Below are 15683 nucleotides of genomic sequence, written 5' to 3'. Positions count from 1 at the left end.
TGGGAAGTAACATATTTTTTAATCAGGTGTAACGGTAATTTACACCATTAAAAGACACAGGTAACAAAGGCATTTAAAGTGCAAATACTTTTTACTTCGTATGCATTTTTGAAAATAAAGAATAAATTGTTGTACTTAAGCATTCTCACAAATACGATCCAAGTTATTTGTCATCAGCCCTGTTTTGTCAATGACCACCAACCTATTTTTTTACCTGTATTTTTGTATACTACAAATTGTTTTTTAATTGTGAGTTATGAAACTAAGTGCAGGTTTTATGACTCAATGCCCCGACCCATGATAGCTTTCTTTGTGTTTCTCTCTGGTCTCAGCAGGATTATGTAACATTTGGGTCCAAACAAAGCCACCAAAAGGCCAAAACTGGAGGCCAGGATGGCAAATACCTCCAATGCATCTGCATATTTGCCTGGTGAGCTGATATAAGCAGGAACAAAAGCAACCCACACAGCACAGAAGATCAGCAGGCTGAAAGTGATCAGTTTGGCTTCATTAAAACTATCTGGAAGATTCCTCGCCAGAAATGCTAACAGGAAGCTGAGGATAGCCAGTAAGCCAATGTAGCCAAGTAACACAGCAAACCCCACTGTGGACCCAACTACACACTCGTAAACTATCTTGTCATTGTGGTTTTGAGTGTTTTTATGAGGAGCTGGTGAGGCAGAAACAAGCCAAGCGGTGCAGATTGCTGCCTGAATAGAAGTAAGAACCAGAATTGTCCCTCTCTGCTGCAAAACACCAAACCATTTTAGACTGTCTCTACCTCCTGGCTTGGAGGCCTTGAACACAGCCAGAACCACCATGGTTTTTACCAGGATGCATGAGACACAAAGTACAAAGCTGATACCAAATGCTGCATGTCTCAGCTGGCATGTCCACAGCCTGGGACGGCCAATAAATAGCAGTGAACACAGGAAACATAATTTAAGTGACAATAATAGATGGAAACTTAGTTCTGAATTGTTGGCGCGCACTATAGGTGTACTGCGATAAAAGATACAGATCCCCAGGACAACAGCACAGATAAATGTGCCCAGCAATGAGGTGGTTGTCAAGCAGATACCCAAAGGCTCTTGATAGGAGAGGAACTCAATTTTCTTAGGAACACAGTGGTCACGCTGGGGACTGGACCAGAAATCCTCTGGACAACTGGTGCACTCCATGGAGTCTATGGAAATAAGGAAAGTTTTATCGTTAATGCTTGTATTACATTTCCAAACTGCAATGTTTAAAACTGAATACCAACCAGTCTTATTGCTGATCTTTCCCTCAGAACAAGGGATGCAGTCAAAACAGCACTTGGGCTCCCCCTTCTTTCTGGCCATGCGGGTACCTGGAGGACAGCTCTCACTGCACACTGACTGGGGTGGCTGTAGGAAGAAAAACAAATATCTTTTATTTTACATAACTTTACACTGATAAAATTGACTTATCGTTGGCACATAAATTGTCTGAACAATCGAATATTACCTGTTGTGATTCAAAGTTCCAGAACATTTTGTCTTCATCAAGTATTAGTTCTTCACCTTTGACTGACTCTTTAACTGCACCCACATTCTGAACTTTAGTTCTTCCATCAGGGAGCCACAGCCAGTTCATGATATCATATATTGGTAAGGCATCACCATTTTCATCAAATGACACTTGATCACCAAATGGTGTTGTGAAGTTGACTTTTTCCAAATAATACACAAGCTGTGAATATAAGAATAAGGGATAGAGGAAAAAGAAATCAACATGACCGTGGTGAACACAGCGGCACAGTCAATAAGCAGACTGCATACTACAATTATAAACGTACAAAAATATTAACAATTCCAACAAAGCATTTTTAGTGAAGTCAAATCACTGATAATAATGTATACCCAGTGACAAGACATTGTTGTCTCTGACCTGATAATACTATCCACTGTAATCATCTAGCGGTTGAGGAAAATTATTTCAGCTGTCTGCTATGCATTAAGATTAGTAACCACAGAGCTTGGTAACCGTATACCCTCAATGCTACTCTGCAGAAAATACTAGAGAATATGATATAGTCACATACACAGGGGGAGTGTAAACTGATATCACACCTGCCATGGCTCCAGTCTTTGCAAATTGCCACAGCTGTGTCCGCTGAAAGGCCCTCTCCCTGGCACACAGCGCAGCATGTCATCAAGGGCATACGCCAGGGCATAGACCGCCTTGTACACGTTATACTCTGGCCTGAGGTTGGAAAGGTCAAGGAACTCAGTCTCCCCATTGTCTAGATCTTCATTTCCAGTGCAAAGTGCTCCCCCAGCTTCCACCCAACCTGTTGGTGGTGGTGCAAATCTACACTGAAAGGTGTCTTCCCAAAACTGATTTACCTGAAATGTATTCAAATGGTGTGTTATAAATAAGGGATAAAATACTTTTACTTTTAAATAGTTTTATTTTTACAAATACCAGCAAGGTTTAACTCACAATGCTATTTCCATAGCTGTTGTTGTGTTGTAGGTCAGGACGTATTTGTAACAGATACTCCCTTAACCCTGGTATTTCTCCTCGGCGGATGGCAATGCCCAGAGTGCCACCCAGGTATGGCATTAGGTGGGGGGTCTGCAGCACAGCAGCTGCTGTCCAGGCTTCACTGGCCATCCACTGGAGGCCTGTGACATTCTGCCTTACCACCTGTTCATTGCATTACATAAAAGATATGAATTCGTAATATCATGACATGGTTGATGTCTTCTCTTATTTCTGTGTTGTACACAGTACCACGAACCAAATATCTTAGTGATCCCACTTTTAAACCCTGCTAACAATGCATTTTACAAATAAGAGGTGTGATTATTTAATTAAATCTATTTGTTACAGGAAAATATTACATCTACTATTAAATCAGTTTGACACCTAAACATGAAGTTGTAGAATTATATAAAGTTGTATTTCCAGCCCAACCTCTTCCATGAGGTTAATCATGTGGCTCTCATGTGCGAACACAATGACCACTCGAGCTGTTGATTTCTTCATCACATCCACAATCCTTCTTAGTTCAGCTTGGTCATTGCCCCAAGGCAAAACCTTTACGTAGGCCAGACAACCTCCACCGGTCTGAACCAGGTCAGATTGGAAGGATTGGGCAGCGTGGAGTCCGTAGTCATCATCACTGACCAGAAGGCCGAACCAAGACCAGCCAAAGTGACTGAGAATCTGAATCATAGCACGCACCTGAGTAAATAGAGTAAAGGAATTAGTGCACATGCTAGTATACTCTTTCATTGGGAACAAGCTAAACAGTTTCCACAATCAACCATGTGAAATTATTGCATAGCTCCATCACGGCACACAGAATGTGATAGATACTGCACAAAAGGAATGTTGTTTTTTAAATTTAAATTTAATTTTTTTTCATTGCAGTTTGTTCTTTCTTAGAAATGTTTGAGTGCAGATGCTTTTTATCTGTTTTTGTTTTGCTGATTGATGGTCACCTGGAAAGCATCACTTGGAATGGTCCTAAAGAAGGATGGAAACTTTTTCCGGTCACTCAGACACGAACATGTGGCAAAATAACTCACCTGTGAAAGACACAGACTGCTTTTTAAGGGTGATTAGTCCATGCTTACAAGTGATATTTAATTTGAAACGAAATCAAAATGATCCAATAGAATACTGGCAGAAAACTTACCATGGGTATTCTATACAAACCATAGACAGTAGAGATGGCAATAGAACGGGTAGAGGAAGAATCACCCACAATCCCTAGTATTGGAGGGGTTCCTACACAGGAATCATCTAATACAACCTTCTTCTCTTGACCACTGGCTAGTGACAACGCTGCGCGGAACCCGATTCCTAGTTGGATGCAGTTATCATAAAGACTGTATCCAAGAGTCACATTAGGTAGCAGGTTGGAGTTTCTGTTGATCTCATCAATAGCAAAGGCCATGGTCTGGGCCTGCCTGAATCCTAGAACATCAAAACTAACACAAAAACACCATTGTTTCTAACAACATTGTTAGAAAATACAACATGTACTGTACATGTTACAAAATTACAGATTTTTTTTGTTTCAAACAATAATGTTTTACATAGAGTAATATCCTATTATACTGTATTAAATACAGTGCACTAATGGGATAGATTTCCCCTAGTTTCTGATTTTTGCTGTTTCCCTGACATACTCACCCATGGCAGGTAGGCTCTTGTGGCGCTGAGATGAAAGATTGGTCAGGAAAGACAGAAAAGAAGTGGATCTCAAAAACCCCACCCAGAACCACATCTCCAGCCTTGTGCATCCCATTTAGGTGAAACTGTCCCTGTAACTGGCAGGAGGTGGAATAAAGAGGAGAGGGCACAGCAGAAGAAAAGTAGAAATACAACAACATGAAGAACACCAGCAAGTTGATATTACAAAATGCCCACATGACTTTCCTCCTGCTTACCTCCTTTCTGACCCAGTGTCAACCCCTTTTATTGACTTACGGTATTGTTTAATCTTGTACACCACCCATGAGTGCACAAGCAAAAGCAGGGGCAGGGCTGAATATGCATTTCATTAGAGATAGACTATTTTCAGGTTTAATTCATTTGTGCACGTTTAATAATATCTCACCAAAGCCATTTCAGCAGCCTTACCAAACCAAATTGAAGTTGCAGATAACCACAATGACTGATGTCTACGGATATTTAAAAAACTCATATAGTCACATTGTATTATATCTTTATTTTTTTTTTAAATAATACATTCCAGTAAAACATCTACTTGCCTTTTTGTAAAATGCAAGTGTTCTTCCAAGTGACTGTGCAATTTAATCAAAAGAGCCACTTTATACTATAAATCTAATACAGAATTTGCATGTGCCAATCCTACTATATCAAACTGACCAAATGCTCATATCAGCCCTGAGAATGTCCACTAGATGGTGGCAGCATACCAAGACATTTAGAGAAATAATGCATCTTCCTTTGCACTGAGTCTGTTTGATGGAGGGCTATTGTATCTAGTTGGCACCTACAGTAACTTGAATAGTGAGTGCATTCACTTAATTTTCCATGGCAGGATTCATTTACTCAGCTCCATTCCCCCTTACATAAATGTAGCAAATGTTGCATATATACTCAACATAATACATATTGCATCTGTTAAAACATTGGCATTGTCAGACCCAAACCCTAAAAAGCAATAGTAACACTTTACTTGAAGGGGTGTGCATAAGACCTAAATGGCACCATCCTAGCCCTGACATGAACATGTAATGGACATGATCAAGTCTTCATGAATGCTTATGACTGTTGTCACTTAGTGTAATTTTGTAAATGATGACACTATTGATGCAAAGTTAGCATTGCTTGAGATGTTTATATTAAGACAACTTGACATTAACCAAGAGAACCATGTCTGGCTCATGACAACTTGACATTAACCTAGACAACATAACCTGTCATAAGTATGTCACCGCAGGCCTAATCACCAAACTTAAAAAACAATAAAACTTAATTTGTTAACATTACATTAATATGTCATATTTAGTTGGTTTTTACATTGGCTTTCATGAGACCATTATAACGTTGACATATACCGTTTATCTAAACACACTGGCATGACACAGAGCTGGATTGAAATCAGCCAAGCATCTTTGTAAATCGTTAGTTAATAGTAACTTAGATCAAATATGGTCAATAGTTAGTTAAAACTTAGTTGATAGTTTGTCAGTTAACAGTTTAATAGTTACTAGTTTGTTAATAGTTAGTAAGAAACACATAATTTCCAAATGTGTCCTTTCACATGTGAAGGTTGTTTTAGTGTGTTTTATAGTTTTTTGTGTATGTAATAGATGTATAAAGTACAAAAACAACACACTTTGCTCCAAATGGAGCTTTCTCTCCCACAGACGGCATGTATTCTCAACTGTCGTAAAACGGCTCACCCACATCCCTGGTTGAATTTCCTCAATTATTGATGTCATTGATAGAAAAAGCCAGCTTGTTTTTTTCAAATGTGCTGCCCATTGGTGCTGCCTGAGCAAGCAAAACCCGCCCAGTGGCTTGTTTGAATTTGGTTGACCAATCACAACAGACTGAGCGGGCTGACTCATCAAAGCAGACTGGGCTTTTCAGGAAAGTGGGCCAAGAGCTCAGACAGAGTGTTTCAGAAAAAAGAGCTGAACCAATGGGCAGTGTGAGAAATAAAATATGTTTCTTGAACATCAAAGCATGTGAACCTATTATACAAGACCCCAAGAGTATGATAGTAAAAATGAGTACAACAGGGGCTCTTTAAGCTTTGCATTCTCATGGAAAGTAAAAAAATGTGTAGTCTTTTTTTACATGTTTATTTTAAGATAAACATGTAATTTCCAAAGGTGACATTTTGATTCACATGTTAAATGTTTCACTTCACATATAACATTTTAATTTTAATATTTTTTTTGTATCTTTTTTTTCATTTATTGAAAGCAAAATACAGAGTGGATCAGATAAATTGATACATTAATTCTGAGTGCTGGTTTCATGAATTGGTGGTTTCTCGGCCCATGATAGCTTTCTTTGTGTTTCTCTCTGGTTTCAGCAGGATTATGTAACATTTGGGTCCAAACAGGGCCACCAAGAGGCCAAAACTAGAGGCCAGGATAGCAAAGACCTCCACTGCATCTGCATATTTGCCTGGAGAGTTGACATAAGCAGGAACAAAGGCCACCCACACAGCACAGAAGATCAGCATGCTGAATGTGATCAGCTTGGCCTCATTGAAGTTGTCTGGAAGATTCCTCGCCAGAAATGCTAACAGGAAGCTAACAATAGCCAGTAAGCCAATATAGCCAAGTAACACTGCAAAACCAATTGTGGACCCAACTACACACTCATAAAATATCTTGTCATTGTAGTATTGAGTGTTTTTATGAGGAGCTGGGGAGGCAGAGACAATCCAAGTGGTGCAGATTGCTGCCTGAATGCAGGTAAGAGCTAAAACTGATCCTCTCTGCTGCACAGCACCAAACCACTTGAGACTGGCTCCACCTCCTGGCTTGGAGGCCTTGAACACTGCCAGAACCACCATGGTTTTCACCAAAATACATGAGACACACAGCACAAAGCTGATCCCAAATGCTGCATGTCTAAGTTGACATGTCCACAGACTTGGACGTCCCATAAACAACAGTGAACACAGGAAACATAGTTTAAGTGACACCAAGAGCAGGAAACTCAGTTCTGAATTGTTGGCGCGTACCATGGGTGTACTGCGATGATAGGTGAAGATTACCAGGACAACAGCACAGATAATTGTGCCCAGCAACGAGGTGGTTGTCAAAAAGAAACCCAGAGGCTCATAGTAGGAGAGGAACTCGGTTTTCTTAGGAACACAGTGGTCACGCTGTGGGCTGGACCAGAAATCCTCTGGACAACTGGTGCACTCCATGGAGTCTGACAAAAAATTGGAAGATGGTGATATACATCTTAATTTTATGTCCCCAAGGGACAATGTTTAAAAAAGGAATACCAACCGGTCTTATTGCTGATTTTTCCCTCAGAACAAGGGATGCAGTCAAAACAGCACACAGGCTCCCCCTTCTTTCCGGCCATGCGGGTACCTGGAGGACAGCTCTCACTGCACACTGACTGTGGTGGCTGTAGGGCGAAAAATAAATACCTTTTATTTTACACTACTTCCCACTGCTAAAATGACCTATTGTCACAAAAAAGGCGTCAGAAGTAAATCAGAAGTAACCTGTTTGGATTCAAAGTTCCAGAAGATTTTGTCTTCATCAAGTGTGAGTTCTTCACCTTTGACTGACTCTTTAACTGCACCCACATTCTGCACTTCAGTTTTTCCATCAGGGAGCCACAGCCAGTTCATGATATCATATATTGGTAAAGCATCACCATTTTCATCAAATAACACTTGATCACCAAATGGTGTCGTGAAGTTGACTTTTTCCAAATAATACACAAGCTATAAATATCAGATTAAGAGAAAGAGGAACACCAATAAATGTTATATGTGACCATGGTGAACACAGTGGCACCTAATATTCATTAAAAAAAACTGCATACTACACTTACTGTATGAAATTGTGAAAATATTAACAATTCCAACAAAGCACTATTTTAAAAAGTAAAGACAAATGCCTGATAATACTGTATATCCAGTGACAAAACATCCTCCCCGAACTGATAATACTATCAACTTCAACTTCAACTTTAAGTTATGTATTGTGCACTTTAAGAATAATAATCACATAGCTTTAAAATCCTATATCCTAAATGCTACTCTGCAATAAATACTAAATAATATGATATAGTCACATAAACAGGGGGAGTGTAAACTGATATCACACCTGCCATGGCTCCAGTCTTTGCAAATTGCCACAGCTGTGCCCGTTAAAAGGCCCTCTCCCTGGCACACAGCGCAGCATGTCATCGATGGCATAAGCCAGGGCATAGACCGCCTTGTACACGTTATACTCCGACCTTAGGTTCGAAATGTCCAATAACTCAGTCTCCACATTGTCTAGATCTTCATTTCCAGTGCATAGTGCTCCCCCAGCTTCCACCCAACCTGTTGGAGGTGGTGCAAATCTACACTGAAAGGTGTTCTCCCAAAACTGATTTACCTGAAATGTATTCAAATGGTGTGTTATAAATAATGACAACGTATTGTATTATTCTCAAAGATAACAGATCAGATTGCAAGGTTTAACTCACAATGCTATTCCCATGGCTGTTGTTGTGTTGTAGGTCAGGACGTATTTGTAACAGAAACTCCCTTAACCCTGGTATTTCTCCTCGGCGGATGGCAATGCCCAGAGTGCCACCCAGGTATGGCATTAGGTGGGGGGTCTGCAGCACAGCAGCTGCTGTCCAGGCTTCACTGGCCATCCACTGCAGGCCTCTCACATTCTGCCTCACCACCTGTGCATTGTGTTGTATAAATTGTACATTTTTATAGCGAAATGTATATGAATATGTATATATAAATAAATGTATATATAAATTCATACTAACGTGAGGAGTAATTATTCAGTTAAATATATTTGTTACAACACAACAATTCATTATTATAAGTTAAATCTTTCAGTTTGACAATTAAAACATTAAGTTGTATGATGAAGTCTTAATGAAGCCCAACCTCTTCCATGAGGTTAATCATGTGGCTTTCATGTGCAAACACAATGACCACACGAGCTGTGGATTTCCTCATTATATCCACAATCCTTCTTAGTTCAGCTTGGTCATTGCCCCAAGGCAAAACCTCTACGTAGGCCAGACAACCTTCACCGGTCTGAACCAGGTCAGATTGGAAGGATTGGGCAGCGTGGAGTCCATAGTCATCATCACTGACCAGCAGACCTGCCCAAGTCCAGCCAAAGAGAATAAGAATCTGAATCATAGCACGCACCTGAGTAAATACAGAGTAAAGGAATTAGTGCAGGAACATGCTAAAAAGGTTCCACACTCAACCAAATTTCATTATTGCATTTCAGCTTTGTTAGCTGAGAATAAACAGCTCAATCAATTGCACACAGAATATGACATGGTATTACAATTGTTTCATTACATTAACCTATGTTCTTTCTAGGGAATGTTTGAGTTCACATGCTTTTTTATGATTTTTCTCTGACTGACGGTCACCTGGAAAGCATCACTTGGAATGGTCCTAAAGAAGGATGGAAACTTTTGCCGGTCACTCAGACACGAACATGTGGCAAAATAACTCACCTGTGAAAGACACAGACTGCACATCCTAAACACATTCAAAGCCTTTAATCAGCTTTTTTCAAATGGTTAAGATTGATTAGTCAATGTTTGCAAGTGACATTACATTTTTTAAATAAATCAACATGATACAAATGAATGATGGCAGAAAAGTTACCAGAGGTACTCTGTATAAACCATAGACAGTGGAGATGGCAATAGAACTCGTAGAGGCAGAATCACCCACAATCCCTAGGACTGGAAGGGTTCCTACACAGGTATCATCTAATAAAACCTTCTTCTCTTGACCACTGGCTAGTGACAACGCTGCACGTAATCCAATTCCTAGTTCGAGGCAGTTATCATAAAGACTGTATCCAAGAGTCACATTAGGTAGCAGGTTGGAGTTTCTGTTGATCTCATCAATAGCAAAGGCCATGGTCTGGGCCTGCCTGAATCCTAGAACATCAAAACTAACACAAAAACAACACTGTTGGAAAATACAACATCATACAGTAACTGTGCTGACATGTACTGTTTATGTTGCACAATTACAGATTTTGCAAACAGTTAAGCCAGTTGAATAGCAACCATTATTACAATAGTCTATTTGAATTAAAGACAAAGGGATAAAGGATACTGAAAAAATTATATGTCTAAAATAGCATAAATGCCCATTGTAATTCTTTCGGAGTCATCATATTAAATACAGTGTACTAATGGCTAATAGTTTCTGCTTTTTGCTGTTTCCCTGACATACTCACCCATGGCAGGTAGGCTGCTGTGGCTCTGAGATGAAAGATTGGTCAGGAAAGACAGAAAAGAAGTGGATCTGAAACACCCCACCCAGAACCACATCTCCAGCCTTGTGCATCCCATTTAGGTGAAACTGTCCCTGTAACTGGCAGGAGGTGGAATAAAGAGGAGAGGGCACAGCAGAAGAAAAGTAGGAATACAACAACATGAAGTACACCAGCAAGTTGACATAAAAAAATGCCCACATGACTTTTCTCCTGCTTACCCCTTTCTGAGCCAGTGTCAACCCCTTTTATTGACTTACGGTATTGTTTAATCTTGCACACCACCTATCAGGGCATACAAATAAGCAGGGGCAGGGCTAAATACGTATTCAATTTAAGAATGATTTGGGGATTTTATTTGTGCACGTTTATTAAAGTCTCACCAAGGCCATTTCAGTAGCCTTTCCAAACCAAATTAAAGTTGGTGATGGCCGCTATGATTGATGTCCATAGAAACAGTCATAATCTATTATGTGTTTATTGTTTGAAAATGTTTTATTTTAAATAGACTTTGATTTGTACTGTATATTGTTGTCAATAAAATAAATTGTTTCACCTTCCAGTACATCTACATGACTTGTTGTAAAAATAGGTTTTCAGCCATATTGCTCTGCAGTTTACTACCTTAACAGATACATACTGTATGTATCAGAAGAGCAACTTTATAGTATAGAGTATTATTCCGAATTTTTGAGGGCCAGTACCATACAAAATCAAATTTACCAAATGCTCAAATCACTCCTGAGTACGTCCACGAGATGGCAGCAGCATACCAAGACATTCACTTAATTGTTGTTTTTTAAATTATTGCTAGTGTTATAAGTCAAGTCACACAATCCACAAGGAAAATAGGAGTTGAGATGTTTCATTTTCATACCTGTCTTTATACACACAGTACATACATTCAATTCATGTCTTTCCCATTGGAATGTTCTAGATTTGGTAACTTTATGTTTGGGATTACAGGCAGGAAACTGTTATGGTTCTTTAATTATTTATTCACCTAAAACATTAATAGTGAGTTCATGGACATAACTTTCCAGGCAGGATGACCTTACTGTTTATAACTTACTCTATTCTTCTTTAGCTTGATGTAGAAGAATATTGCATCCATTAAAACATCAGCATTGTCAGACACAAACCAAAAATTAACCCGTTGGCAATTAAGAGAAACCGGACACATCAGGACAGAAAAGTAAAGTATAGTGCAATTGAATTGTTTGAGCTTGGACTATGTTCCTTTATTAAGGATAAGCTAGTTCATAGTAAGTTAGTTAATAGATAGTAATAATAGTTAGTTCACAATAACTTTATGGTTGAAAGGTAGTTTAATAGCAGAGGGATTCATGGGTGATTACGTAAGCGTACCTGACATCATTTCCGTTTCCTGTGCCTTTGTGTTGTTTGCCGTGTTGGTAGCTCTGCTGCTCACGACATACCAGTTCAGGTTGTTTAGATTTGCTATTACAGCGGCTAACTGTCCGCTAAACACTTATTTCTTATAGCAGTTCTGCCTAAGCACTCACATATCTTCTAATTTTTTTTTAGCGACTTTGTTAAATAACAGCTGTTTTAACGCTTGTAGCTAACGCTACCATACTTTAGCTTAGCCGCTAACGACTTTAGCCTAGCAGTTAGTTTATGTCGGCCCCCCTCTCCGACTTTCTCCTGCTCGATGTGTGAGCATGTTAGTTACTCCTCTGCATTCTTTAGCGGTGATGGACGTGTGTAACAAGTGTAGTTTATTTTTGGACGTGGAGGCGAGGCTTAGTGAGTTAGAAGTCCGGATCCGCACCATGACAGTATCAGTCGTCAGTTACTGTAGCTACCCCCCCCCCGTAGTCGGGCACGGGCCGGCCTGAGCCTGAGTTAGCCTCTGGTAGCCGTTCCTCGCGAACTCCGGAGCAGTCAGGACATAGTGCGTGGGTACTGTGCGAGTGACGAGGAAGAGACAGTCGTAAGCTTTCCAAACGTGGACCGCCACCAGCCTGTTAGCGTTTCTAACAGATTTTCCCCACTCAGCAAACCCCCCGCTGAGAACCAACTCTGGTTATCGCAGCTCCATTCTGAGAAACGTGAAGTTAGCGAAGCCGGCAGCCGTGTTAAGTGCATCCCGGGGGCTAGAGCGGGCGACGTTGAGTCTTATCTGAAACTGCTGGCTAAGGATAAACGTAAATACAGCAAGATTGTTATTCACGTTGGAGTTAATGACTCCCGGTTACGGCAATCGGAGGTTAAGATTAATGTTGAATCGGTGTGTACAATACGCGAAGTCAATGTCGGACACCGTAGTTTTCTCTGGACCCCTGCCAAATCTAACCAGCGATGACATGTATAGCCGCATGTCGTCATTTCGCCGCTGGCATCGAGGTGGGTGTCCAGATAATGATGTGGGCTTTGTGGATCACTGGCAGTCTTTCTGGGGAGGACCTGGTCTGATTTGGAGAGACGGCATTCTCCCACTTGGCTGGAGCAGCTCCTCATTTCTAGAAACATTGACAAGTTTATGGTGGACCTAATCCTTGACAATCCATAGTTGGGACCAGGAGGCAGAGTCCCAGTCTAACACACTTCTCTGCTCCTTTATTCCAGGTGTGTACCTAGTAAAAATCCATAGTGACGGTGTCTGCCCCCCGCACCATTAAATTATTTAAATCAAAGGTAACAGAAGAGGAGCAGTGCATGAAAACCTCATAAAATTAAAACCACAAGTGCCATAGTTCAAAAGAATAGAGAATTAAATGTGGACTCTTAAACATCAGATCTCTCTCTTCTAAGGGGTACTAGTAAATGAATTGATATCAATTCTAATATTGATTTATTTTGTCTTACTGAAACCTGGCTGGGTAATGGAGAATATGTTAGTCTAAATGAGTCCACCCCCCCCAGTCATATAATACTCACATTCCTCGAGGCGCAGGCCGAGGAGGTGGAGTTGCAGCTATCTTTGATTCTAGTCTACTAATTAGCTCTAAACCTAAACTAAATTATAACTCATTTGAAAGTCTTGTTCTTAGTTCTTTCACCCCAAGTTGGAAATCAATGCACCAGTTCTATTTGTTATAGTGTACCGAGCACCTGGTCCATACTCTGAATTTTATCCGAATTTGCAGAGTTTCTATCGAACTTAGTGCTACAAACGGACAAGTTATTATTGTAGGGGATTTTAATATTCATGTGGACGATGAAATGATAGCCTTAGCACTGCGTTTATCTCTCTATTAGATTCTATTGGCTTCTCTCAAAGTGTACATAAACCGACTCACCGTTTTAACCACACCCTCGATCTTGTTCTGGTGTATGTTGTTGAAATTGAACATTTAATAGTGTTCCCACAGAATCCCTTCCTATCTGACCACTGTTTGATAACTTTTGAGTTTAAACTGCTGAACTACACGCCGTTAGGCAAAACTCCTATACAAGATGTCTATCTGATAGTGCTGTAGCTAAATTTAAGGATGCGATTCCGTTAGCATTTAATTCATTACCAAGTCCCAAAGTAACGGAGGAACTCCTATGCTATTAGTCCCTCCCAAATCGATCATTTGTTGATAGTGCAGCAGGCTCGCTCCGAATGACTCTAGACTCTGTTGCCCCTCTAAAAAAGAAGATAATAAAACAAAGAAGGTTAGCTCCATGGTATAACACTGAAACTCGCAAATTAAAGCAAATATCGCGGAAACTTGAGAAGATCTGGCGCTCACACAACTGGAAATCTCGTTTAACCTGCAAGATAGTCTTAAAACGTATAGGACGGCCCTCCGTAATGCCAGAGCAGCGTACTACTCGTCATTGATAGAGGAAAATAGGAACAACCCCAGGTTTCTTTTCAGCACTGTAGCCAGGCTAACAGAAGGTCACAGCTCTACTGAGCCAAGTATTCCCATAGCTCTTAGTAGTAACGACTTATGAGGTTCTTCAATGATAAATTATAACTATTAGAACAAAATTCACCAAGACCTGCCTTTAACTGGCTTATCTCTAAACTCAGGAACGTTAGAAACAGCTGTAAAACCAGATACATGTTGTTGACTGCTTTGCTTCACTTGATCTTTATCAATTTAATTCATTTTTCTTCATCTAAGCCATCAACCTGCCTCTTAGATCCCATCCCGACTAGGCTACTTAAGAAGTTTACCATTAGTCAACACTTCACTACTGAATATAACTAATTTGTCTTTATTAACAGGCTATGTACCACAGTACTTTAAAGTAGCTGTAATTAAACCTCTTCTGAAAAGCCAAACCTTGATCCAGATGTTTTTAGCCAACTATAGACTATATCCACACTTCCATTTCTCTCTAAGATTCTTGAGAAAGCAGTCGCCAAACAGCTGTGCGACTTTCTGCATAGCAACAGCTTATTTGAGGATTTTCAGTCAGGATTTAGAGTTCATCATAGCACAGAGACAGCACTTGTTGAAAATTACTAATGACCTCCTAATTGCATCAGACAAAGGACTTATCTCTGTACTTGTGTTATTAGATCTTAGCGCTGCATTTGATACCATTGACCATTATATCTTATTACAGAGATTGGAACATTTATTGGCATTAACAAGGGACTGCTCTAAGCTGGTTTAAGTCTTATTTATCAGATCGATCTCAGTTTGTTAATGTTAACGATGAACTCCTCTGTGCACAGCCAAGGTTAGTCATGGAGTCCCACAAGGATCTGTGCTCGGTCCAACCTGTTCACTTTATATATGCTTCCTTTAGGCAGTATTATTAGGAAACACTCCATAAACTTTCATTGTTATGCAGATGATACTCAATTATATCTATCAATCAAGCCGGATGAAACAATCAGTTAGCTAAACTTCAAACGTGCTTCAGGATATTAAAACCTGGATGACCTGTAATTTTCTAATGTTAAACTCAGATAAAACTGAAGTTATTGCTCTCGGACCCAAGCACCTCCGTGACGCACTATCCAAAATATAGTTACTCTGGATGGCATCACCCTGGCCTCCAGCACCACAGTGAAGAATCTTGGAGTTATCTTTGATCAGGACATGTCCTTTAATTCCCACTTAAAGACAAATTTCAAGGATCGCCTTTTTTTCACCTACGTAATATTGCAAAAATCAGGAATATCCTGTCTAAAAATGATGCAGAAAAATTAGTCCATGCATTTGTTACTTCTAGGTTGGATTACTGCAATTCTTTACTATCAGGCTGCTCGAAAAAATCCATAAAGACTCT

At 40.0% G+C, this 15683-nt stretch overlaps 2 protein-coding genes across 2 annotated transcripts; both read right to left on the bottom strand.

The window, feature by feature from the left end:
- Window positions 1-275: 275 nt before the first annotated feature.
- Window positions 276-4610, bottom strand: LOC116685134 (extracellular calcium-sensing receptor-like). Its single transcript, XM_032510354.1, has 9 exons — window positions 4171-4610; window positions 3671-3965; window positions 3474-3560; window positions 2944-3213; window positions 2467-2673; window positions 2094-2369; window positions 1489-1713; window positions 1265-1388; window positions 276-1186 (listed from the first exon to the last, which is right to left on the bottom strand). The coding sequence occupies exons 1-9, from the start codon at window positions 4407-4409 to the stop codon at window positions 276-278; spliced, it is 2634 nt and encodes an 877-aa protein (XP_032366245.1). The 5' UTR covers window positions 4410-4610.
- Window positions 4611-6493: 1883 nt separating this feature from the next.
- Window positions 6494-10716, bottom strand: LOC116685176 (extracellular calcium-sensing receptor). The gene is made up of 9 exons (XM_032510363.1): window positions 10443-10716; window positions 9857-10151; window positions 9616-9702; window positions 9113-9382; window positions 8689-8895; window positions 8322-8597; window positions 7712-7936; window positions 7488-7611; window positions 6494-7407 (listed from the first exon to the last, which is right to left on the bottom strand). Exons 1-9 carry the CDS (start codon window positions 10679-10681, stop codon window positions 6494-6496), a joined length of 2637 nt encoding a protein of 878 aa, XP_032366254.1. The 5' UTR covers window positions 10682-10716.
- Between the last annotated feature and the right edge of the window lie 4967 nt (window positions 10717-15683).

The sequence above is a fragment of the Etheostoma spectabile genome, chromosome 3 (genome assembly GCF_008692095.1).
Source record: "Etheostoma spectabile isolate EspeVRDwgs_2016 chromosome 3, UIUC_Espe_1.0, whole genome shotgun sequence".
NCBI classification, from domain to species: Eukaryota; Metazoa; Chordata; class Actinopteri; order Perciformes; family Percidae; genus Etheostoma; species Etheostoma spectabile.
This window is presented reverse-complemented; position numbering and strand designations above follow the sequence as displayed.